General features: G+C 41.3%; 1 protein-coding gene across 1 annotated transcript; it reads right to left on the bottom strand.

The window, feature by feature from the left end:
* Positions 1–322: 322 nt before the first annotated feature.
* On the bottom strand, positions 323–26,578 carry PRIM1 (DNA primase subunit 1; the record flags this gene model as incomplete). Its single annotated transcript, XM_083356661.1, has 13 exons — positions 323–2,262; positions 3,636–3,734; positions 7,430–7,521; positions 7,894–7,963; positions 9,392–9,512; positions 10,568–10,641; positions 12,313–12,425; positions 15,377–15,438; positions 17,300–17,436; positions 20,007–20,080; positions 21,201–21,307; positions 25,126–25,283; positions 26,476–26,578. The coding sequence occupies 13 exons, from the start codon at positions 26,576–26,578 to the stop codon at positions 2,243–2,245; spliced, it is 1,230 nt and encodes a 409-aa protein (XP_083212787.1). The 3' UTR covers positions 323–2,242.

Below are 26,578 nucleotides of genomic sequence, written 5' to 3'. Positions count from 1 at the left end.
GAGGGAATCCTTGTTGATGTACCCTGAGCTATTTACAAATAATTTGATACTGTTTAGTTTTGACTACCCAACCACCGTATTGCTTCACAAATATTTGAATGTAAATATTAAAAAATTAATAAAACTTGAAAGGTAAGATTTGGTGCTTAAGTATAAAAGAAAACAAAGCAGACTAAACAAAGTAAGTTGAAAGAAAAGGAAGTTAAGAATGTAACACAGGCACACAGTTTTTACCAATTTATAGTGTTGCAGAATCAAGAAATTCAGACCCCAGAATCACAAGAAGTTTGTTTTATTTTGCGCAAAAGGTTCAGAACAGAAAGCAGTATCAATGTCTGAACATGTTTTCAGGGAAAAGCAAGTACAGTCTCCAAAAGTAGCAAAACACGGAAATGTAACTTATGAGCTCTGATTGGTTACATGAGTTCTAGGCCCCTTCTAGCTCATCCCTAGCCCCCCCTTAGTGATGCTAAATTATAGCTAAATGTCTTGCAACCTTTGACCTGTGGCAAAGATCATAGGTGTCTTGCTAAGCATCTAAGTTTCTGGCACCATGTTTGTGGTTAGCTACAAGTGAGACATATGTGGTTAGCTGTAACTGAACTCTGTGCGGGCCTACGAGGTGTGACCAACAGTTGAACTTGTGGTTTGGCATCTTCTATTTCCTTGTTCTTCTTCCAATATACACATTTTCTTTATGCCTCACTTTTATGTCCTACCTCACTTTTATGTCATGCAGCATTTTTATGTATTCTTTGTATCTCTCTTTATGGCCTGCCTCAATAGAACCAACTTTTACAGCAGCCTTTTTTAACAGAGAAGGGACCACTCTGGAGGTTAGGCCAATTTTCATCTGGTTAAGAGATTACAGAAACTACAGAACAACTATCTCTGCTACATTAGGAAAGACTGCTTTATTAGAAGAAAATGGAGCTGAAAAGCCTGACTTTTATGCATTGGATGACTGCATTTTACTCTTGTTTTTTACCTGATTTTAAATTATGGATAGATATTTTACTGTAACATGGTTGTGCATTAGCTCAGCAAAGATTGCTACTGACAGCATTTATCTGCATGTGGACCTCCAGTTCTTTTTCTGTAGTATATATACAATTTTATGATTCAACGAATTTCAACAAGGATGATGTCATCTGAAAGCTATAGTTTGCAATACTGGTGTTTTGATTTTAGAAATCCCTGACAGTTTTATATAGCATTGAGGTAAAATCCATCTAAAAGTGGGCTGCTTTAGCTTTTCAGTGAGGTACTAGTGTAGGGGTGTCAAACTGCTGGCCCATGGGCCAGATGCGTCATCCGGAAGCTACGCCCACCCCATTGCCGGCAATGGCAAAACAGTCCTGATACGTCTCGCGACATCACGAGTTTGACATGTCTGTACTAGAGGGTAAAAAACAGATCTACAGGCTATCTTTGGCAAATGACCATTCATTCATGACTGTTTGAAGTTATAATGGTGTTATGACCAGTTGTCAGAATTCCAGACATCCCAGGATTCCTGCTGTAATGTGACCATAATTTGGGCACTTGGCAATAGGTTTGCACTTACGATTAGTTGCAATCCATTTACAATCTTTCCTGCCGGTTTCCCCAGAAAGTCAGTGGGGAAACCAGCAGGGAAGGTCACAAGTCACTTGGGTAAGCCTCTCCTATCTATGCACTCCCCCCCCCCCAGCAGCAGCCACTTACCTGCCTGCCTGGGACTTGCAACTTCCTACTGGCTTTTCCATTTACTTTTGTTATGGGAAGTGGGCAGGAAGTTGCCTCACTTAATGACCGTGGGATTTAGTTAACAATGGTAAATGAGACTGCAGGGATCGCTGTTGCTAAGCGATGCTGCTGCACTTTATAACTGCATTGCTTAGCAATGAAAATTCTGGTTCCAACTCCCATTGTAAGTCGAGGATTACCTGAACTAAATAAAGCATATATGTGTATGTTACAGTATTCATAATATAAACCCCTATTGTTTCCTGTTTGACATGTGTACCCCACTGATTACACTCCCATGTTATGCAAAACCAAATATTTATTTTATGTTGTGTTCAGCTGTTGGAACCTGAATGGCTTATTAGCACTTTTATTACCTCATCAGCAAGAAAAGTGTGTTTTGACTGTGTCTGTAAATGGCTGGTTTGTGCACAAATCTAGCAACAGTCAAGAGGTCTACAATTATCTCACCACAGGAAACTGCCCTGTGACAATGCACTGTGTCTTCAAAACTTCAGAAATCCATCTGCATGTCTTTAAGAAAAAAAGGAAAGATAATTTTAAATACAATTAAGACACATTGTGAAGATACTTAACATGTTATACAACAAATTATATCAACTACCTCCAAACTGCAGAGCCGTTAACTACAATTTTTTTTCTGCATGGGTGTACAAGTGGTTATAGGAATTGTACTCCAGCATACCTGGAAAGGCTTTTGCAGATACAGGTAGTCCTCAACTTACAACCAAAATTGAACCCAAAATTTCTGTTGTTAAGTGAGTTTTGACCCATTTTATGACCTTTCTTGCCTCAGTTGTTAAGTGAATCACAGCAACTGATAAGTTAGTAACCTGGTTGTTAAGTGAATCTGGCTTCCCCATTGACTTTGCTTGTCAGGAGATCGCAAAAGGGGATCACATGACCTCGGGACACTTGCCAAGCGTCTGAATTTTGACTATGTGAACATGGGGATGCTGCAAAGATCGTAACTGTGAAAAATGGTCATAGGTCACTTTTTGCAGTGTTGTTGTAACCTTGAACATCACTAAATGAAATGTTGTAAGTCAAGGACTACCTGTAGTTAATGTTGAAGGTAGTGGAGAGGGGGAGGTATATTCTGCAAAGGTTTTCTTTTTTAAATTTGAAAACACAAATGATTTGGAGATGTCTAAAATTTCCTCACAATAGGCAATAAGTGGCAATCAGGGTATTTAGATGAAAGTACTTGTCACGTGAAGCCAAAATTACTGTGCAATAATTTGGATTAAATTCCAAAAAAATGTGCTAGTGTGGTACGGGATTGCAAATATAGCCTGTTTGCAACTCTTTAAAACAGACCCACCCTCTCCTGGAATTGTACAGCTGCCCTCTCTTGATGATTTATTTAATTATCCAAATGTTCTGGGCTCACATGATAACACTGAATCATAAACTGATCATATAATTTATGCAACCCACACAGCCACAGAATTGACTTTTGTGATTCAATGTCATGCATCCACAAGCTAAGAGTTTCTATCCCAAGTAACTTCAAATCGACATCCTTGGTCTGTAATACATAATACAATGTTGCCTGATATTGCTAACGAGCTACCTAGCTCACAGCCTGAAGTAAGTCCTAGGTTGCTTAACTGTTTCATTAAAGAAGTCAGTTGCCTCATTCCCACATCCTACCATTTACAAAGTACAATGCCAAGTTCAAAAAAGCTACTTCATATTTAATAAATGTATAAATTTAACTTATCTCTCTGTTAGTAATAGCCAAGAACAAAGAGAAAAAACACTTTATTTTTTGTATCAATTTATGTTGCTTCCCATGTCACCATCATGAGTGGTGTCACTGAAACAATTGGGAGTGGGGGTGGAGGGGTTGAAGTTGGCATCCTTCTGAAACAAGCCCTTACCGCTATCTTTCAAACGTTGTCCTTTGTAAGATTTCTCCATTTCTTCCAAGAATTGTTCAAAGACTTTCACATATGGAGCTAAACTGGTTTTCTTATAATCTGTTAAAAAAGGGAGGAGAAAAAAACTCATTTTATTTTCAAATTTTAAAATCACAACTATTTAAGCAGACACAAGGAATTAAGTTTGGCTCTCAAGTGTCCATTTGCTCCAATCAGTACAAAAAAACCCTAAAACTTCACTTCCAGGTCAGATCCTTTATGCATTCCTGATTTGACCCCAAGGACATGCCAGATTTAATTCTGATTATGTTGCATTTTTCTATTTGTAAACATTTCAGAAAACTTATCTGTTACGTCTCAGTAAACCATTTGTCTTGCTATGCTGCTTATTACTATTATTTATTTTTTACAACAAATGGGGTAGCCTTCATCAAATGTCTATACCCTTTACACACTTCCCAGAAAAGCAAATCTCTTACAAAAGATGTCCCAAAAGTGCTTTTCCAAAAGGTAACCGGACTTTAAAAAAATGCTGACATTTGTAATGCAAATACACTAAAATTGACACTTCCAGTTTTGACGTCGCGGCGATACAGAGGCAAAAAGAGGGGGCTGTCTTTCACATTTGGTTTTGCCCTGCTGGGGGACCCTGAAAAGGGTTGAAAGTCGCCCTGTAGTGGCGGCAAGCAAGGAGGGGACTCTTGCTGATTGCAGGGGGTGGTGGCAGCTCTCCCGTTTGATCCAAGGAAGCCCTCCAAAGCAGGGGAAAGACTGGCTGCATTCGTGTAGCCAGTCCGAAGCTGCTGACAATGGAAGTCAACAAGCACTACCAAGCAACTTTACAGCAACATGGATGAAACTGGGTGAGACCTGATCCTTTATGATTTTAAGACCTCTTCCTGAATATCTGCCCAAAGCACTCCCCCCCTGATGAAAGAGGGGAAGGGAATTTCCACCCCATTCCCTCAGAAAAGAAAAGTGGCAAATTAATTACTTGGGGAAAATGGCGAAACCCATAAGACCTATTTGGAATAAATATATACATACAGCTTGAAAATTTGGGGACTAAAAGTGTTTTTAAGACCTTTTTTAAAAAAAAGAAAAAGACTTGAAAAGTTTACAATATAAGTTCTGGATCTAAAAACTGAAAAGCAGTGTTGATGACATCTAGTGGTGAATTATGGCACTACAACTTATTTATGCCTAAAAGAAACCTGGCTTGAAGCCCAGAATAAGATAAGACTTTGGCTGGCCTTGGAAGCTTTTACTACTCAGCTGAGAAAAAAGGAACAGGCTTGGGGGCTGCTTATCTGGGTGGCAGAGATAATAAAATATTCTAAATTTGGCCTGTCTGAATTTTGAACATAAATATTGACTTTCACAACTGTATTGTGGAATTATTTTCTTGTAGAAGAAACATATGGAAAACATGCTGCTTGGTGGTGTCCTGCAGGAACCCTACCGAGGGCGCGCATAGTGCAGGCGCAGAGCGAGGCCCCACCCTCCCCAGGGACTCACTGTGCAGCAACCGGGCCAGCGGGATCCGTGTCGCCCTTCCCCCCCTTCTTACTTCACAAGTAAGCACCTGATGGGGACAGAGCCATCCACTCCCTCGGCAGGTAGGGGTTTGAGACCGCTCGTGTTGCGGCCCTGAGTGCCAACATCGCAACCGGCCCCTCCTTCTTTCCCCCCTTCTCTCTCTCTCTCTGTTGCAGCCTCACTCTCTTCCATCTTCTTTTCCTCCTCCCCCCGCAACCTTGCAATACCCCTCACATTGCCTCCCGGGGGTCAAGACTTTTCCCCCTCTTCCTGAGGTGCCCAACTTTACAGAAGGGAAAGCAAAGCGGCCAAACAGCACACACCCTCCCGGAGGACTCATCACGCAGCAGCAGTATTGAGGCCGTTTGTTTTGCTGATGCGTGCCAGGCGAAGCCATCAGAACATGGGTGTGGAGGGAAAAACGTGCCCGCCTGATTCCCCCCCTCCACTGTTTTGCAGCATTTAACCCTTTGCCATCTCCACGATGACCAGCTGGAGGGACAATGGGAGAGAGGGAGGGAAGGAAGGAAGGGACAAAAAGGGAAGGAAGGAAAGAAGGAAAGGAGGGGCAAAGAGGGAGGGAATGAAAGAAGATAGGGACAGTGGGAGAGAGGGAGGGAAGGAAGGGACAAAGAGGGAAGGAAGGAAGGAAAGGAAGGGACAAAGAGGGAGGGAAGGAAGGAAGGAAAGAAGAAAGGTAGGGACAATGGGAGAAAGGGAGGGAAGGGACCAAGAGGGAAGAAAGGAAAGAAAGAAGGAAGAGAGGAAGGAAGGGACAAAGAGGGAGGGAAGGAAAGAAGAAAAGTAGGGACAATGGGAGAGAAGGAAGGCACCCATCCCATTCACCCTCCTCCACCAGAGACCCATGGATTTTCCCCTCCCACAGGCACCCTGCAACCTGAGTGATGAGCTGGCCATGCCCCCAGAGCCATTGACTTCGCTTGTCAAAAAGTTGCAAAAGTTGATCACATGACCCTGGGACACAGAACACCATAAGTATGAATCAGTTGCCAAGCATCCGAATGTAAATCACATGACCCTGGGAATGCTGCAACAGTCATAAGTGTGAAAAATGGTCAACTTGCTAGGCGACTGGTTTTTGACACCTTGCTAGGCGACTGGTGGTACTCGGATGTTGCCATATCCTAAAAGTGGTACAATGGGTGAAAAGGTTGAAAAGCCCTGACATAGAGATAAAAGAACAATTTTCTAATCTAAATCAACAAACTCAGAAAACAACCACAAGGAACCACCAACCCAGAAAACAGAAGGAAAACTAGAGAATGCTGACACAAATATTGACGATCTAAAGCAGGGCTTTTCAACCTTTTCACCTACTGTACCACTTTTAGGATATGGCAACATCCGAGTACCACCAGTTGCCTAGCAAGGTGTCAAAAACTTGATGACAAAAAAAAGTGATGAAGTACAGGTAGTCCTCAACTCAAGTTCGTTTAGTGACTGTTCGAAGTTACAATGGCTCTGAAAAAAGTGACTTATGACCATTTTTCACACTTATGACTGTTGCAGCATCCCCAGGGTCATGTAATTTACATTTGGATGCTTGGCAACTGATTTATACTTATGACGTTCTGTGTCCCAGGGTCATGTGATCAACTTTTGCAACTTTTTGACAAGTGAAGTCAATGGCTGGGGTGGGGTGGGGGGCATGGCCAGCTCATCATCCAGGTTGCGGGGTGCCTGTGTGTGTGTGTGTGTGTGTGTGTGTGTGTGTGAAAATCCGTGGGTCTCTGGTGGAGGGGGTGGGACTGGGGTGGGTGCCTTCCTTCCCTCCCTCTCTCCCATTGTCCCTACCTTTCTTCTTTCCTTCCTTCCTTCCCTCACTTTGTCCCTTCCCTCCTTCCTCCCTCCCTTCCCTTTCAATTCAACATACACAGGAGAGAAAACAACTACAATGCTCCTCTTCTTTGCAGTACTGATATTCAATAGCTAGTCACCAAATGATAGCATTGGGGCAGAAGGAAGGAAAGGCATTAACCCCGAAGTAGACTTGGTGCATTTATAAAGTTGGTTTGATTTGCTACTTACCCCGAGAGAGGGAAATCATAGTTCCAATGAGATACAATCCTGATACAGGACTATAAAATAAGACAAATTATGCATAATTGAAGAATTTAGTGCTACCAATGCAGCATTTCAATCTGTTCCTATCTACCTATGTATCAAGGAAATGATACATTCCCAGTGACAACAGAATTGGCTAATTATTTATCCTGATCTATGACAGCACTCACCTCGGCTTTTACGAGAGCTTTCCAGCAGACCTTCAGTTTCCTTTCCATTCCCTTCATCTTTCCCAATCATGTCCAGCTCATGACAGAGTTGGCTAACAAATAGAACAAAAACATTGGAAATCCCACAGAATTTGGCCAACCTATATTGACCATGATCATTTCACTGTGAGCTTGTATCCAGTAAATTTACAATTTATGCAGTGGAATCGATCAATCCACTCCTGATTTATGTTTGAAGAGACTGACTGGGTATACCTATCATATTAAGTGATACCATGCATTCTCTTTTGCTTGAGCCACTGAGTGAATGTAGGCACTATGATGTTTAATCCAACCAATTGTTGATTATGCAGCAAAGTGGATAAAGAACCATAGCCTAATGTGTTGAGTGAACCTAGGCACTATATCATTCCCACACCTTCTACATGCAAGTTTGTCATAGATCCCAAAGAGATGAGCCATACCTTATAGTGGGGACAGCAAATGGATCAAAGTCATCCAATTTCTTCAGGTCAATTGGAACTGAAATGCGTCCTGAAAGAGGTCAAAAGCAACAACTTCCTATAAAAGCAGAGTTCTCCAACCTTTTGGCTTTGTGCACTGGCCGGTGGGGGAGGGGGGAAGGGAGATGGTTCCATGCGAGTGGTGAGCAAGCACGCACATACACAGCTCAATTTGCATGAGGGGTGGTGGGCACACACATAAGCCGATGCAGAAATGAAGTCCCCATGTGCTTGCACAAGTGGGGACAAGCACCCATGTACATGTGCTCACCCGCCACTTGCATGGCCTGGTTCCAAAGAGCTCAAGGCCCAGTAATGGACCGCAGCCCAGGGGTTGGGGATCCCTGTTTTAAAGACTACTAGTGGAAGAGCAAAAGCATGCAGCAAGGGATTATATTTCTGAACAATTCCATGAACTGGCTAAATGTCCACATGGAAGTTCTCCAGACCTTGGAAAGGTCTATTTTTCACACAACTATTGCAGCATTCTCATGGTTATGTGATCAAAATTCAGACCCTTGGCAATTGACTCATATTTATGACAGTTGCAGTATCCTGGGGTCATGTGATTATCTTTTGTGACCTTCTGATAAGCAAAGTCAATGGAGGAGCCAGATTCTAATTACTAACTTAATAACTGCCATGATTCACTTAACAACTGTGGCAAGAAAAGATGTAAAATGGGGCAAACTTACTTAATAAATGTCTCACTTAGTAACATAAACTTGGGGTCAATTATGGTCGTAAGTTGACTACCTGTATTGTCCTATACTCAAAGCATACGCTAAAGCACCATTCTGAGCATACTGGGAAACTCAAAACAGCAACTTCATGATTTAATTTCTTAACATAGAAGAGTCAAAACATCAGTTGTTTGGCCCTTGGATCCTGGTTGTTCTTCCTAAGATGACATACTAATATAGAACCTATTTAAGGATTTTCAATTTAAAATATTGCTTTATATTGATTAAAACTCACAAACTCCACAAAGACCACATGCCCATTTCTATAGTTATCATTTTATCTCATCATTATATGCAGCACCCTCCCCCCCAAAAATGACCCCTTTAGTCATCAAACAACATTTGATTTTAGCATTATTTCTTCTTCCAACTGCTCTTAGCTGAAAACACTTAACAGGGAAATGTACATTTCAGAAGCAGCAGAAGGAATAACTGGCACGTTAGACAAAGCAGTATGTTGCTACTAACAATGCTTAAATACTCCCTGTTCTCTATGCTCAATTTTGCATATGCAGCATTACCTTATTTTATCTTCCAAAAAGCATGAAAGTAAGCCAGGCTGAGAGATAGCAAGTGGCTGAGACCAAACAGTGATCTCCAGGGTTGAAATGAATTCCCTGTGTTTCCACCTCCACCTTCAACATTCCCTGCCATTTTAGGCCCTTGTCGGATTTCCATCAAAAGGAAATATGCACGAGCATTGTTTAGCAACTGACCTGTCTTTGGGTGAACGCTGAAAGGGCTCTTCAGCAAATGATTGATGCCTTTGCTAACGTTCATATCCAGGCGGGGAAAACAGTATTGCAGCATAATCTCCCTTTCAGCATGTACCATTTTCTTCAGAAGAAAGAGAAGAAGATTAATGCAAAAGAAACTGGCCTAAGTCAAGACAATGCCCAGGTCTAGCTAACTCAGTATAAGTAGTCCTTGAATTACAACAGTTAATTTAGTGATCTTTTGAAGTTACAACAGCACTGTAAGAAGTGACTTATGACCATTTTTCACATTTATGACCTTTGCAGCATCCCCACGGTCACACGATTTACATTTGGATGCTTGACAACTGGTTCATATTTATGACAGTTGCAGTGTCCCAGGGTCACATGATCCCCTTTTGCCACCTTCTGACAAGCAAAGTCAATGGGGAAGCCAGATTCACTTAACAACAGTGTTACTAATTTAACAACTGCAGTTATTCACTTAACTAATGTGGCAAGAAAAGTCGTAAAATGGGGCAAAACTCACTTAACAAATGTTTCACTTAGCAATATAAATTGTGGGCTCAATTGCAGTCGTTAAGTCGAGGACTACCTGTATTGCCCAGGCAAACCAGCTTCCTGCCTTTCTAGGATTTCAAGGCTGTCTTTCTCCTCCCTGTTTGGAGACTGAACTTTAGGTTTTGCATATATCATCATCATTTTATATATTTACACATTATCAACCACCAAATTTATATGCTGCCTGACTTCCTATAACTCTTCTCCAATCCATTAGAGCTTTTTTGTAATTCAGCAACCAAAAGGCTTTCAGAATAACTGTAGCTCCTTCTTCAGATGCCCAATTTTCTATAAGATATAAACAAACCCTTTTATGGTGGAAGAAAGAATAGGGAGAATCAGCATATTAAAAATAGAAAGTGTAGTTTTATTCTGGATATGTCAACTCGCTGTCTTAATGACTCTCATTTTATCTCCATTTATTGATTTTCATAGGCCCTTGTGCTCTCAAAATCCAGGGCAACTTCAAAAGGCAGAAGTATCCAAGTTTAAATAGCAAAGCATTCCCCAGTCTTGAGTTATTGACCTTTTCAGCACTATAATTTAAAATGGGAGTCTCACCCATTAGCAAAGTCCCATCCCCAGTGTTAATTTTGCATATACTATTTAATTCACCTTTTTTTCCAGAACTTCCCAGCGCTGCTCTGAATTGTGCTTTTTACGGAATTCCGCACGAAGATGATCTTGATCTGGTGGCAGAATTGCTAAGGACTTTCAAGGTTAGGCTCTGAAGCAAAATAGCCAACTTTTCGTACTCTCTCCAAGGGGAATAGCTTTGCCTTCTTTCAAAAAGACTTGCATGTCAATCTTCTATTCCTGGTATACAGTAGGTCAGATGGACCCACTGACCAAATCAGTTCTTTCCAATTCAGTGTATCTCAACCTTGGCAACTTTTTAATATGTGTGGATTTCAACTCTTGGAATTGTCAACATTGAGAAACTCTGTTCCAATGGTCAGTTATCAGGACAAAATGATGGATGTCAGCTGTCATTCAGGTATTACCTCTGAATGCTCATCTCCAACATTCCCCTAGTCACGCAGGGGTAGGGAACCTCGGCTCTTTTATGACTCATGGACTTCAAGTCCCAGAATTCCTGAGTCAGCTATGCTGACTTAGGAATTCTGGGAGTTGAAGTCCATGAGTCATAAAAGAGACGAGGTTGCCTACCCTTGCCCTAGTGGATATGCAAACGCTTCCTCAGGCAGATCACCATTCTGTAAATGTGGAGACTATTTCTCCACTTTAAGATGACAGGCTGCTCACTGATAACTTGAGTGTTTGGCTAAACAAAAGTCATGCTTACCAGGTCTCATGATGCATCTGGATCCTCCTATGAATCTTCATGGGACTTCATTGCAATTAAGTCTGCTTAGAACTGATGCTTTAAATTATATACAAACCTTGCATGTGCACTATGGAAGAATAAGATGGGAAGAACAGGACTTCTTTTTCCTGTGCATGTATCTCCCATTTTGGAGGAGCCCTCCTGGAAAAACTCTCTTCAGGAAGAAAATTAGACCAGCAGGGTCTAATTATTCTTGACCCTTTCTATCTAAACATCCTGTTCTACTGGCACAAATAATTTGGGAAAAGGTATCTTAGGAGTTGATTCCTTTTAGGATATCAGTAGAGAACCATTAGTCCTCCTGTTATTGCTGAAATACAATTCCCAGCATTTCTCACCATTAGTTATGCCAGCTTGCAACTACTGGGAGTTGCAGTTGAACATCAGGAGTTTAACAGGTCTCCACCCTATTGCAAATAAGCCATCTATGCTGTTTTCCAACACTGATGGTTTCTTGCTATATAGATCCTCCCTCCATTTTAATCTTCTCTGCTGCCTCTTAGAAATAATGTTACAACTAAAGACCAAGTGCAACCGAGCATTGTCTGTTAGAAGGAAGAAGGCAGAGGGTGAAGGAAATGTTTAAGGAAGATGTTGTCCAAGAAGCTTACTTGCTTCTGCCTTAAAGACGCCTTGGCCAACTGTGTTGATAAGGGGTTTTTTTGAGGGAGTGGGAGTTTATTACATTCTGTTAGAAATAATTTTACTTCCTGGATATTGCAACAATCCAGATGCTACTCTGTAGATATCTGGATTATATTTTAAACCAGGGGTCCTCAAACTTGGCCCTTTTATGACTTGTGGACTTCAACTCCCAAAATTCCTCAGCCAGCATGCCTGGCTGAGGAATTCTGGGAGTTGAAGTCCACAAGTCATAAAAGGACCAAGTTTGAAAACCCGTTTTACACATTGCCTTGACTATTTATTAGTAGTCTGGCCATATAGTCATACAAAACTGCTTTTTGCCTATTTTTGTATAATGTCAAGTCCATCTTTGACAGTCCCCAAAGGATATTCTCTGGAACCAAAGCTAACACTTTTTCCCATTTTTCTTTATTTTCAAGTATGTCCTGACCAACGAGAGCATATTCTTTGAAGTAACGTGTCACTATATCCAGTGATGCTCTGGAAAAGAAGAGAGGAAAGCATCAAAGAGACAAATGGTTCCCGAATGTTTAAGATTTTATAAGAGAACATCAGGCAGATGCTACTTTCTCATGCAGAGAAAAATAAAACAACTTCTGCTGAAGTTGCCTCATCAGCATTTAGTTTGCTCCTGCTTGAAACTGGAGGCTTTTTACCATTTACAGTGGTGTGCAAAGTAACAAGTCCAAATTCTACATTGATCTCACTTTCAAGTATAAGGACAAAAAGGCACGGAAAGGACAAAACTTTACTCTGCCGATTTTGCCAATACGCTAAGCACTTCTTTTAAGGCCTGTGTATATATGCAATAAAGTAATGTAAAAAGCGCTAAACAGTGTATATCATCTGAGAATCCAAAGTACACATCTAAGGGTTTCTAAGTCTAAGCTAGTTTCTTCATGTCAGTATTGGGCGAATTAGAGGAAAGATTTTAATCAGCACATTAGTATCACTGCCTAGAGACCTTTATCAACCTGCTCATTCAAACCAGAGCTATCATCAGGATAGTATTAAGTAAGTCACCCTTGGCAATAGCCAACAAGCTTATCTGTGGTTAAAAGCTTCAGACTCTATACCAGGGGTAGGCAACCTTGGCTCTTTTATGACTCGTGGATTTCAACTCCCAGAATTCCTGAGCCAGCTGGGAGTTGAAGTCCACGGGTCATAAAAGAGCCAAGGTGGCTGTTGTTGTTAGTTGCGAAGTCATGTCCAACCCATCGTGACCCCATGGACGACGTTCCTCCAGGCCTTCCTGTCCTCTATCATCTTCTGGAGTCCATTTAAGCTCACACCTACTGCTTCGCCCCCCTGAAGCTTTGCACCGGTCCGCCACAGGGCTGTGTGCTTAGCCCCTACCTGTACTCTTTATACATGTATGATTGTGTATCATCTGACCCATCCACTGCGATAATCAAGTTCACAGATGATACAACTGTGGTGGGTCTTATTACAGGTGGGGATGAGACAGCATATAGGGCGGAGGTACAAAAACTATCCATATGGTGTAGTAACAACAGCATTAGGCTCTTCTCCAGTGAGTCCTTCCTTCTCATTAGGTGGCCAAATTATTTGAGTTTCAACATCAGGATCTGGCCTTCTAAAGAGCAGTCAGGGTTGATCTCCTCTAGGACTGACCGGTTTGATCGCCTTGCAGTCCAAGGGACTCGCAGGAGTCTTCTCCAGCACCATAGTTCAAAGGACTCAATTCTTTGGCACTCAGCCTTTCTTATGGTCCACCTTTCACAGCCATACATTGCAACTGGGAAGACCATAGCCTTGACTATACACACTTTTGTTGGCAGGGTGATGTCTCTGCTTTTTAGCGTGCTGTCTAGATTGGCCATGGCTTTCCTCCCCAGGAGCAAGCATCTTTTAATTTCTTGGCTGCAGTCCCCGTCTGCAGTGATCTTGGAGCCCAGGAAAATAAAATCTGTCACTACCTCCATTTCTTCCCCATCTATTTGCCAGGAATTGAGAGGGCCAGATGCCATGATCTTGTTTTTCTTAATGTTAAGTTTCAACCCAACTTTTGCACTCTCCTTCTTCACCCGCAAGAAGAGGCTCTTTAGTTCCCCTTCACTTTCTGCCACTAGAGTGGTATCATCTGCATATCTTAGATTGTTGATATTTCTCCTGGCAATCTTAATTCCAACTTTTGATTCATCTAGCCCTGCCTTTCTCATGATGTGCTCTGCATATAAGTTAAATAGGCAGGGTGACAGTATACAGCCTTGCTGGACTCCTTTCCCCATTTTGAACCAATCAGTGGTTCCGTGTCCAGTTTTCACTGTTGCTTCTTGACCCGTATATAGGTTTCTCAAGAGACAAATAAGATGGTCCAGTACTCCCATCTCTTTAAGAACTTGCCAGTTTGTTGTGATCCACACAATCAAAGCATAGTCAATGAAGCCGAAGTAGATGTGAGCAGTTTTACTGCATTGTCTTTTAAGATTTTGAATAGCTCAGCTGGAATACTGTCACCTCCACTAGCTTTGTTGTTGCTCAGCTTTCCTAAGGCCCACTTCACTTCACATTCTAGGATGTCTGGCTTGAGGTCAGTGGCCACCTCATCGTGGCTATCAGGGATGTTAAGCTCGTTCTTGTATCGTTCTTCTGTGTACTTTTGCCACCTCTTAATCTCTTCTGCCTCTGTTAGGTCCCTGCCATTTTGGTCCTTTATCATGCCCATTTTTGTATAAAACGTTCCCTTCATCTCTCCAATTTTCTTGAAGAGATCTCTGGTCTTCCCTATTCTATTGTTTTCTTCTATTTCTTTGCACTGTTCATTTAAGAAGGCATTCTTATCTCTTCTAGCTATTCTCTGGAATTCTGCATTCAATTGAGTGTATCTTTCTTTTTCTCCCTTGCCTTTCGCTTCCCTCCTGTCCTCAGCTATTTGCAAAGCTTCCTCAGACAGCCATTTTGCTTTCTTGCATTTCTTTTTCTTTGGGATGGTAGCCTACCCTGCTCTATACTATGCTTTGTCAATGCTTCTTCTAAAAGGCAGCTGAGTTGGAAACAGATCACTTCAGTAGGTGGTCTGCTCTTTAGCCACATCAAGAATTGCACCTATCCTGATTCATACCACCACAATGCAGTGTTCTGTTTATATGTATTTATTTGATCTGATGCAATGCAAGTCCAAATAATGTTAAGCTTTTGCTTAGACCACACTTCCTTAAATCCTACGATTCTCAGTTCAGTTCAAAACTGCTTTAGCTTGGAGTGAGGCATCCATGGCCTCTCAGTATTGTTGAACAGTACCAGGTATTATTGCCCAAAGCAAAAATTGCAATTCGGCAATATTTGGAAAGTTCGAGGCTCCCTATTTGAAGTGTTGTTAGATAGACTTTAATTGGAAACCAGAGGGCACCAAGTACTTCATGGCACTTGCACACATTATTGAAAACTTGAAATTTACATTAACTTACCTGATGAAAGGATGAATGTGGTTATCTGAGAGGGTTACTTTCTTGATGGTTCCTTCACCACCCTAGAAATGTTCAAGGAAAAGCAAGGTTAGAGTCTGTTTATGCCTGCTTTCCTCCCCTTTGGACACTTAATGGCACTTCTGGCCACACGTCCCAGAACTGGGACATTGTGCTGAATTTTCTGCCTCACTTGTCTCTTTTCCCAATGTTTCAATTGCCCCTCACGGCACCATTTAGTTCAGCATCAGGATCAACATTAAAAAAAACCCGTCACACTATCCTGAAGGAAAAGCTAAGGGTAAACTTTCAGCTAGGAAGTAAGCATTTCCTTAGTATTGGAAATTGATTTCTGAACCAAGGGAACATACAGAACTAATTCACATTGTTTTTCTCTAAGAAAATCAAGAAATGGCGGCCCAAGGTGCTACATTAACAATGAGCAATGGGGGAAAGAATAGTACCAAAAGCATCTGCTGGAGTCCTGTACGCGATAGGGAAGATAGAATATTTAAAAAGTGTATCTTTTCTGATTTGTGCAAGTGCAGAAAATGCCCTCTTTCACCCTATTATTAAAAATACTGAAACCTCATCTTCCTGGACATCTAGGCAACCTGATAAGGCATACAGTTGGCTTTAATTTAAAGCAGAGGTCCCCAATCCCCGGTCCGTGGACTGGCACCAGGCCGTGGCATACCAGCAACCAGGGCGCGCAAACGAGTGAAGCCCCATCTGCTGCATGCAGGCAGTACACGAAACCGTGCCCCACTCTGGTCCGTGGAAAAATCTTTCCCCGCAGAACCTGTCCCTGGTGCCCAAAAGGTTGGGGGATTCTGATTTAAAGGGTTACCACTAAGAGCTAAGCAAAGAGCATTCTGTGCTGAGAAATCTACACAACATATGCAGGGAATGGGAGAGAACAGAAGAGAACCTCATTGGTTTCTGAACATGGAGAACACACTGAACTTATTCATATATTGTGCTAAGCCGTGTGTGTGTGTGTGTGTGTGTGTGTGTGTGTGTGTGACACATTGCCCTGTGTAAAACTATATCAGTAGTTTTCAAACTAGAGCGGGTACATTCATGTTGTGCTAGGACAAAACTAACTAGGCCACACTGCCCTAGCTTATTATGTACTGTTTCTCTATGTCTCACACAAAGGACAAAACGACAGGCTCACGTGATAGCTGTGTAGGCAAGCATCTGACCTGTGGAACTGTGCTCACATGGGCAGCTGTTTCACAATCTTGCTGCTCCTTCACATTCTCTATAGACTTTTTTTTTGCCCAGGATTTCAAAAGAACACAGAAGTCCCTCTTTACTGATTCTCTGCTTCTCCCATTAAACAATTAAAGAGGAGAAAACCTTTCCTTGAATGATTTCCATTCCGACCAGCTGTGGTAAAAATACCAACAATGCATGCCTGTATTACAGCAGATAATTATATTGTGAATTTTATTAAGAATTTACTTCTCTTGTTTTCTTTCCCTCTATTTTCTCAATTTGAAAGAGAATGGGAAGCGCATAGATTTTATGGATCCATAAACCATTCTAGGAACCTTTATGGTTGAAGAATGGATTAAATATAATGTAAGTAAATCAATAGCACGTCCATTTACTGTCTTTTCTCTTTCCAGATGCAGGCTCTGATATAACAGCCTATTGCCAAGACTGTATTCATGGGTGATCAATTCCCTTACTCTTTTGATGTGAAGGTTTACTTATTTCCCTGCGTAAATGACAGATAGGTAAGCTGAGCACAAGAGATGGATCTGCTGTTCTGTAACTTCTAGCATCCACTCTACTTGCCCTGACAAAAAAATGGTGCCAGTTGGAAATCAACAGTGCAGCTATTAAAATTTGCCATTGCAAAATGCAGCCGTGCTCTGTTCCAAGAGGCCATTTCCCCTGGCTACAGGAACACACCTTGACTAGGGAGAGATATTCCACTGCAGCAGAGCGGAGAGTTGAAGACCACTTCCTGACAGCATCATCACACACCCAGCAATGGACCCCTCTGCGTCCTGAATACACCCACAGTCTATGCTGAATGCCAAAGTCCTCTGCAAGGGCAGAAGCAAAAATATACACTGTTTAGATTACCAAGGAAACAAACAAACAAATAAAACTTTGAGCTATAAAAATTTTACATTTATTTTGTTCAGTACAATCTGTCACTCAAACCATAGCAATTTGTAAACAATGACTTATTGTAGAATGTGTGGTATGAACTCCATTATGGCTTACTTATAGTTAAAGTCATGGCTTCAGACAGCAGATCAAAGAAAATAGCAGCTTGTTTACAGCTACAGCCAAAAGGCTGTATTTCTGACTCAAAACAATGCAAATAAGAAAAATGAATAGGAGTGCTAGTAGCCGGTTTACTATTTATTTATAGCTTATTTGATTCTGTACATTTCTGTGTTTTACTCTATGTTTTAATCTTCTGTTTCAATTTTTTTTAGTTTTATTATAAACTGCTTCAATTTTTTTTTAAAGTTGAAGCAGTAAAAAGATGACTGGTAGACCACTAAATATGACTATTTAAAAGAGTGCGCCAGTTGCGGCCCTATCTGGACCGGGATACCCTGTGTACGGTCACTCATGCGCTCGTGACCTCTCGCCTTGACTACTGTAATGCTCTCTACATGGGGCTTCCCTTGAAGACCACTCGGAGGCTCCAACTGGTACAGAATGCGGCCGCGAGAGTTGTCTTGGGAGTTTCCCGGTACTCCCATGTTACACCTTTGCTCCGCGAGCTGCATTGGTTACCAGTTGTCTTCCGGGTGAGGTTCAAGGTCTTGGTCATGATCTTTAAGTCCTTACATGGCATGGGTCCGGGTTACCTCGGGGACCACCTGCTGCCGGCGTCAACTTCCCTCCGCCCAGTACGTGCCCACAGAGAGGGCCTCCTCAGGGTGCCTCCGGTCAGGGAATGTCGACTGGTGGCCCCCAGGGGGAGGGCCTTCTCTGTGGGCGCTCCGGCATTATGGAACCAACTGCCGGTTGAGCTCCGGATGGCACCTGACCTCCGATCCTTCCGCCGCGGGCTGAAGACCCACTTATTTGAATTAGCTGGTCTGGCCTGATGGGGGAATATGGGTTTTTAAATTGGTGTTTTTTAGTACTTTATTATTGTTGTTTTTTAACTGGGCACTGGTTTAATTTCCTTTTAACTTTTGTATCGCTATTTATATATGCCCTGTGAACCGCCCTGAGTCCCTAGGGAGAAGGGCGGTATAGAAATCAAATAAAACTAAACTAAACTAAACTAAACTATTGTTCTCTGCTGTAAAACATGTGAAGAGAATCAATGAGAGTAGACCACACAGCTCTAAAAGATAGTTTAGTTTAGTTTATTAGACTTATATACCGCCCTTCTCCCGTAGGACTCAGGGCGGTTCACAAGGTTTTTTAAAAGAAACAATACTACAATTACAAAAGTTAAAACAATTAAAATGATTATATTAAACCTTGAATATAAAAAACCTAGCAGCCCGACTGATTCTGGCTGGTCTTGAAAACCTAAGCAGAGCTGGTCTTCAATCATCCTTAGATGGGTTACCACCAGGAAATCCTGGGACTAGTTCGGGAAGACAAAGTAGTCCCAGAAGGTGGCAGTGAAATACTGTTTGCAGAGCAAACTATGTATCCTGACATGTTCACATAGTCACCAAGTGTGGTGCTCTACTCAAGAATAGGCAGGAGCTTCAGATGGGAGCTAAGACATGCATGAACTGAGGCACTGAGCTGAGCACTGCAAAGAAAACTCAGGTAACCTGCCAAACCAGACTACTTAGCACATATCTACTAAAAATAGAAATGGGCTGAGCTATCTTTCCTATTGTCAAACAAGAGATGAGGTCAATTCTTCTCAACCCAGTGCACTCCAGAAGTCTTAGAACTGCTGCTCCAATAATCTCAAGCCAGCATGACTATAGTTCCCCGAAGTGCCAAATGAGGGAAACCCAGATTAGCCACTGTCCAAGAATATTGTGCCAATTCATGACTCTGGTTCTTTCTTTCTCAAGTGTAATGGGCATGCAAACCTATAGGTTTCTCCTCCAACTGTGTAGGACCAAGATCAAGGAGTGGGAGGCTAGGAATAAATTAACCTTGATATAATTTTATAATAAATCAAAGAAATAGAGTTCACATGACTATCCCTGTACAGTCAACAATTTTCCTACCATATTAAAAATTGCACCTGGATGGTACCATGTCTTGGAGGGATGCCTGGGGGCAACCCAGGTCATCCATTGTTGTAACACATAAGGGAACTATAGAACGTAACATCTATACATATCCTTTACCTTTTACCTTTCTATGACTTGCAACATGGAACACATTTTAAAATTGTTACCAATTAGATATAATTTTGCCCGCCCTATTGCATATAGTTGGGAACTTCTTGAAACAAAGACATGTATTCTCTTTTTCTTAGGCTAGGCACTTTGTGCAATCAAGAGGGTTGAAGAAATCACATAATTCTGAAATACATCTAGGCCAGTGATGGCGAACTTTTTGAGTACTTCTAGGCTGCTCGAAGGCAGGCATGTTCTAGCTTTGGTAGAGGAAGAAGGTTAGACTGGACAGCTTGGCCATAGGGATTAGATAGCTATCAGCCACTTACCCACAAGGGCTCGGTCTATAATGTGGATGGCAATTGTCATGAGAGTCCAGCATTTGGAGCAGATCTCTGCAGAGCTGAAGAAGACAAAATGATTCCTACTTGTATCATAAAAGGAACTTACGTGATCATAGTCAATACAGGTAATCCTTGACTTACAACCATTCATTTAGTGACCATTCGAAGTTACAGTGGCACTGAAAAAAGTGACTTATGACTGTTTTTCACACTTACAACTGTTGCAGCATCCTCATGATCACTGATTAAAATTCAGATGCTTGGCAACTGATTCATATTTATGATGGATGCAGTGTTCTGGAATCATGTGATCACCTTTTGCCACCTTCTGATAAGCAGTCAATAGGGAAGCCAGGTTCCCTTAACAACCATGTTACTAATTTAATAACTGTAATGATTCACTTAACAGCTGTGGCAAAAGTCTAGGACAGTTTAGCAATGGAAATTTTGGGCTCAATTGTGGTTTTAAGTTGACCTGTGCAATCTTGAATTCTCTTCCAGGTTGTCAGTATGGCTAGTGGTAAGGATGGGCTTTGTAGCACCACTCTGTAATTTAGTGCTACACTGTTAGGTACACTTACTGATAAGGCACTTATACAGCGAGAATTCCAAGCACTGGTTTGAGTTGCATATGTTGACTAAATCATGTTGCTTTGAAAAGACAGAAAAGCAGAATGCCTTCCCACCAATATCTTGGACAGTGTATGGTAGAATTGTTGCCTTGAGATTTTAAAAATAAACACAGTTAAACGTAGCTGGGAATGAGAACTCTTTGTTCAGAATGGGAAGATCTAGATTCTCAAAGGCAACTGGCAATACAGGCAGGCGTTTTTATTATCTTGTCCCCTGGCAATCTTCCCTGCCTGTTGACATAAAATTATAATAAATCATAAAGTTTGGAATCAGATACAATTCCTTGTGTGTTTGCTTGAAAATAAGGTCCATTGTGTGCAGTGGGGTTTACTTTTGAGAAGTATTCATAACACTGTGGCCCAAGGGATTCTACTATTCAGAAAACCAAACTTTTTGTAGCTCAGAGGAATAGAGACTTTGCTAGGAAGGGCCATCTGAAAGGTCTGTAGATCCAAGTACAGTACATCATGTTCTTTGTGCATAATATTTGCCCGCTACAAATTGGCTAATGAACATCAAATAACGATCACAGAAAGATAAGGATACCTGCAGCATTCCCTAACATCATCATAATCTGTCAGGTCTATATCAAACACCAATTCCTTTTCCTGAGCTTGAAAAGCACCCATGTGGACAGTGTTATGCTGGATAGGCTGCAAAGAAACAAACAACCCAAAATAAGCTCAAGTATTAGCATCATACTATAATTTATAATCTAAATTTTATTCCTTCATAACATTTTAGGCTTTTGCATTTTTGTTGTTGTTAAATTATCCTTGACCACTGATATGCTGTCAAGTCATTTTCAGCCACTCAAACAGCAAATCTCAGAGGAAAGCCTTGAGGTCTGGATAGGTACTATTCGGGAATGGCTACAGAGGTTTTCCAGAGTCATTCGCTGTAATAGAAAGTAGGATACCAGTCGTTTGAGGAAACAGTTCCCTCCAACTGACATAGGAGAATAATAAGGATAAATATTCTGAGATTATATATAATAGCTGCAAAGCCTTTTCTAAATTCTTATAATTATAAAACCTGAATGAGAGCACTATTCAATGCCTATTTTCTCTATGTATCCTAATATATAAATTACACAAAGGGAAAAAACAGCCCAATCTATCAAAAACAGTGCCATAAAAAACAGAATGGAAACACAAGTTAAGATAGGCAAGAAAATGGTAAGTGAGCACCTGTCCAGACGAGTTCAAATCACCAGGACCAGATGGATTACACCCCAAGGTTCTCAAGGAACTGGCAGATGTGATCTCAGAACCACTGAACTATATCTTTCAAAGACCCTGGAGCATTGGGGAACTACCAGAGGACTGGAAAAGAGCTGATATGGTTCCCATCTTCAAAAAAGGGAAAAAAATGGATACAGGAAACTACCAACTTATCAGCCTGACCTCAATACTTGGGAAAATTCTGGAAAAGATAAGCAACAAAGCAGTGAACACCTAGAGGCAAACAAAGTCATTACCAAAAGCCAACATGGGTTTGTCAAAAACAGATCATGCCAGATAAATCTTATTGCATTCTTTGACCAGATGACAAAATTAGTCGACCAGAGGAATGTTGTGGATATAATTTACTTTTTTTTTAAAAAAAATCCATTTATATCCCGCCCTTCTCCGAAGACTCAGGGCGGCTTTACAAACTTAGCAGTAGCCTTCATTCTATGTATATGCCTGCTTATTAGGGCTTTCACACACCCCCCAAGCGGCATTATTACAAAGTCAGCTTAATTGCCCCCAACAATCTGGGTCCTCATTTTACCTACCTCGGAAGGATGGAAGGCTGAGTCAACCTTGGGCCTGGTGGGATGCGAACCTGCACTAATTGCAGGCAGCTGGTGTTACTTAAGGAGGCATTAGCCCACTGCTCCACCAAGGCTACTTGGACTTCAGTAAGGCATTTGATAAAGTAGACCACAACCTACTACTTGATAAGGTAGAAAAATGTGGGTTAGACAGCATCACCACCAGATGGATTCATAGCTGGTTGACAGGCCATACTCAGTGTGTGGTCCTCAATGGAACTGCATCTATATGGAGGGAAGTGTCTAGTAGGGTGCCCCAGGGCTCTGTTCTGCGCCTAGTGCACTTCAACATCTTCATCAATGATTTGGATGAGGGGATTGATGGGGAACTCATCAAATTTTCAAGCAACACCAAGCTGGCAGGAATAGCTAACACTCCAGAAGATAGGCTTGAGATACAGAAGGATCTGGAAGACTTGAACATTAGATGCTATCTAATAAAATGAAATTCAATGTGAAAAAAATAACTGTGAGAGGGATTTCAGAGTCCTAATGGACAATCACCTAAATATCAGCCAGTAGTGTGTTGCAGCTGCCAAAAAAGCCAATACAGTGCTAGGCTGCATTAAGAATCAAGATGATGTGAAGTGTTAATACCACTTTATAATGCCTTAGTAAGGCCACACTTGGAATACTGCATTCAGTTTTGGTCACCATGATGTAAAAAAAGATGTTGAGACTTTAGAAAGAATACAGAGAAGAGCAACAAAGATGATTAGGGAACTGGAGGCTAAAACATATAAAGAATGGTTGCTGGAATTGGGTATGTCTAATTTAATGAAGAGAAGGGTGAGGGGTGACATGATAGCAGTGTTCCAATATCTCAGGGGTGCCACAAAGAAGAGGGAGTCAAGCTATTCTCCAAAGCGTCTGAAGGCAGGAAAAGAAGCAACAGATGGAAACTAATCAAGGAGAGAAGCAACCTAGAACTAAGGAGAAATTTCCTGACAGTTAGAATAATAAGTGGAACAACCTGCCTCCAGAAGCTGTGAATTCTTACTATTTGTGAATAGTAAACACACGGATGTTCAGGTAACATACCAGGACAGGTTTCATCTGTTAATCCCCATAGGTTTAACATATTTGTAACATCAACAAAGAAAGTAGGATATTTTATTTATGATTAGAAACACAAGGAATTTGTCTCCGATGCAGAAGCTCTCATTGTACATGCAAAGCAATAGAATCACCATTACCATCATCCCTCCAATAATGGGTGGGTGGGTAGAGTAAAGAAGATAAAAAGAATAAGTGATACTACTATAACCATATTACATGGGTATTTAAATATACATAGACATTGGGCAGGGGGAAAAACTGTCCCTGTGTCTAGTTGTTTTGGCATGCAATGGCCTATAGCGCCACCTGAGGGGAAGAATTTAAACAGTTTATGTCCAGGATGTTGGGTCTATAGATATCTTCTCAGCCCTCCTTCTGACCTGCACAATATACAAAGTAAATATGCAATCTACAAGTAAAAGGCAAGAATTGTAAAGTTAATTTTGTAGTTTATCTTGGTTTAGAATTATCTTCACATGGGCTTGCTGAACGGCTTATTTTAAGGAAATAAATCTCAGTTTATTGCTGACTACTGATTACAACTGTGGTTTAATGTGATGAACTAATTATAGTTTTTAATTTTCTGATTTGTACTTGATCCATCCAAATCTCAAAATAATCCCTAAGAAGCAAAAGAGTAGAACAAAAATAAAACAGAAGCATTCCTACACCAGTTTTTAACATGATACATGAATATAACATAGAAATCGGAAAGCACTGTATATAATTGTAATATATTTATGTAGGAATCGCACATTTTTCATGGTACTTATGTTTAAAATTTGAGGATCTGTTTATCCACAGGGGCCTATCTGGGAGTATATGGAATATATGGGTATTTTTAAAAAGCTGAATATATATATCATATATATATTCACGGATAAGACCATCTGCAGGTAAGCCAAACCCAATTTCTTGGGTGTATTTTGGCATCTAAAATTCTGAGTATATACAGTGCACAATAGTTTCAAAACTATGCTGATGTTATCTGAGGGATAAATAAAGTCTTTCTATTTGTTCACAGAGAAAAGGGGGTCAAACTTTCTTCAAAGCACCTGAGGGCAGGACAAGAAGTAACAGATGGAACCTTTTCAAGATCCAGTCTAGAACTAAGGAGAAATTTCCTGACAGTGATAATTAATTAGTGGAATAGCTTGTCTCCAGAAGTTGTGGGTGCTCCCTTACTGGTTTTTGAGAAGAGATTGGGCAGCCATTTCTCTGGAATGGTATAAGGTCTCCTGCTTAAGCAGGGGGTTGGACTAGAACAAGGCCCCCAACCCAAAGTCTGCGGCATGCCAGCAACCGGTCCACACAAACAAGCAAAGCCCCATCCGTGGGGTGCAGGCAGTACATAAAACCATGCACTCTCTGGTGGGAGCCGGTCCTGGTGCCCAAAAGGTTGGGGACCTCTGGACTAGAAGACCTCCAAGATCTCTTCCAATTCTGTTACAAACCCTCAATAATCCTATTGTGCAACAGTGGCCTTCCTTAAATGTTACCCTTCAGATTTGCTAAGATTCATTTAGGCACTTCAGATTTTGTAGGCACCTGGCTGAGGAAGACTTCTTCATATCAGAATATTTCATTCCATACCTTGTGTGAATACACGGCTCCAATGTCAATTTTATATGGACACAATTTTTGGATTTCTTTTTCCAACTCCTGTGGGGTGTTGAAAGACTGATACCGCACATAGATATCATCACGGAGTGTGAATGAGAACTCCCGTCGCTGAAAATAGTTCTTTGATACTACAAAAGGAAAATACACAATCCTATCTTGGTTTCATGGTAGAACATAAGAAAATTTCCTCACATCTCAATACCATCATGAGATGGTAAGTCACTATTAGATTGTCTACATCAAAATTTCCTTAGAGGGTTGTTTCAAGAATATAGGCAATGCATATTATGTAGATTGAAAGCTCTGAAAAATGCTATATATCTATTATTCCGGGTCAGTCCTTTGATATAGGCCAAATCGGGAAACAGACACTTCGGGAATTCTAAAACTGTTATATCTTGATATTTGTTGTTGTTAGTTGCAAAGTCGTGCCGGCTATTATAACAGAATCTTACTTATACCAAAGGAAGTCAAATAAGCTATGTTTATGTCTCAAGCTTTTTTATTGTTCAAAGCAAGCCCCCATTTTGCTAAAAGTCTCTGTATACTATCATTCCCTATATCCTGGTTCATAGTGACAAAGAATGCAAACTGGAAGAATTGCAGAGGACAATTGATCATACCTATTCTTTAAACTAAGCTGAGACACCAGATTGTTTGGGTTCCTCTTTCAGAATTGTTTCCAAACCAACTTTATAACTTTTCCAAATTACAAAAATCCTTGTAAAATGCTTTACAGCTGCTAACCAACTTTGTTTCCTCGCATATTTGATTCTTTTGTAGTATATGTTCTAAAATGTTTTTCTGTCTCTAAAATCCAGCTTAAATGAGGTTCCTTTCTTCGTATAGTGTAACCAGTACCTGGTACTCAAAGATACACTGCCTCCAAATTATGGTGAATGCTTTGTTCCTGCTTCATGAGTCAATTTAAGTGATTTGGAAAAAAGCTACCAACACCTCTTGCATTACTGAACACATGCACGCAGTTAAACACAATATAAAGAAATCTGGTCAGCACTTGTTGCAAAATGCCCTCATTCAGAGACCCACTAGCCTGCTGCGCCAACATCAATGCCCGTGTCCCTATCATTCCCGTAAAATCCCATAAAAAGCGTGTTGACCTCCCTTAACCCACCTAAACCTCAACCCGGAAAGCTCCTCCCTTCCAATCTTACAGAAGTGGAGCGTTCAGGAGCCGAATTTTGCACATGCTCAGAGTCACGCATGGCTGAGCAGTTTCCTGCGGACCTTTCCTTTGCTTCTTCCTCGGCTTTCCGCGCCCTCCCACTGTTGTCCCGAAACGCCTCGCCCCTTCCTCACCGTCGCCGTAGCGGAGCCAACGGCCGTAAAGGCCGAAGGGGAAAAGGCGGCGATAATAAAGGCGCAGCAAGTCAGGCAAAGAGCCGGGATCGAAGCTTGCCAT

The sequence above is a fragment of the Vipera ursinii genome (genome assembly GCF_947247035.1).
Source record: "Vipera ursinii genome assembly, chromosome: 2".
Lineage (NCBI taxonomy): Eukaryota > Metazoa > Chordata > Lepidosauria > Squamata > Viperidae > Vipera > Vipera ursinii.
This window is presented reverse-complemented; position numbering and strand designations above follow the sequence as displayed.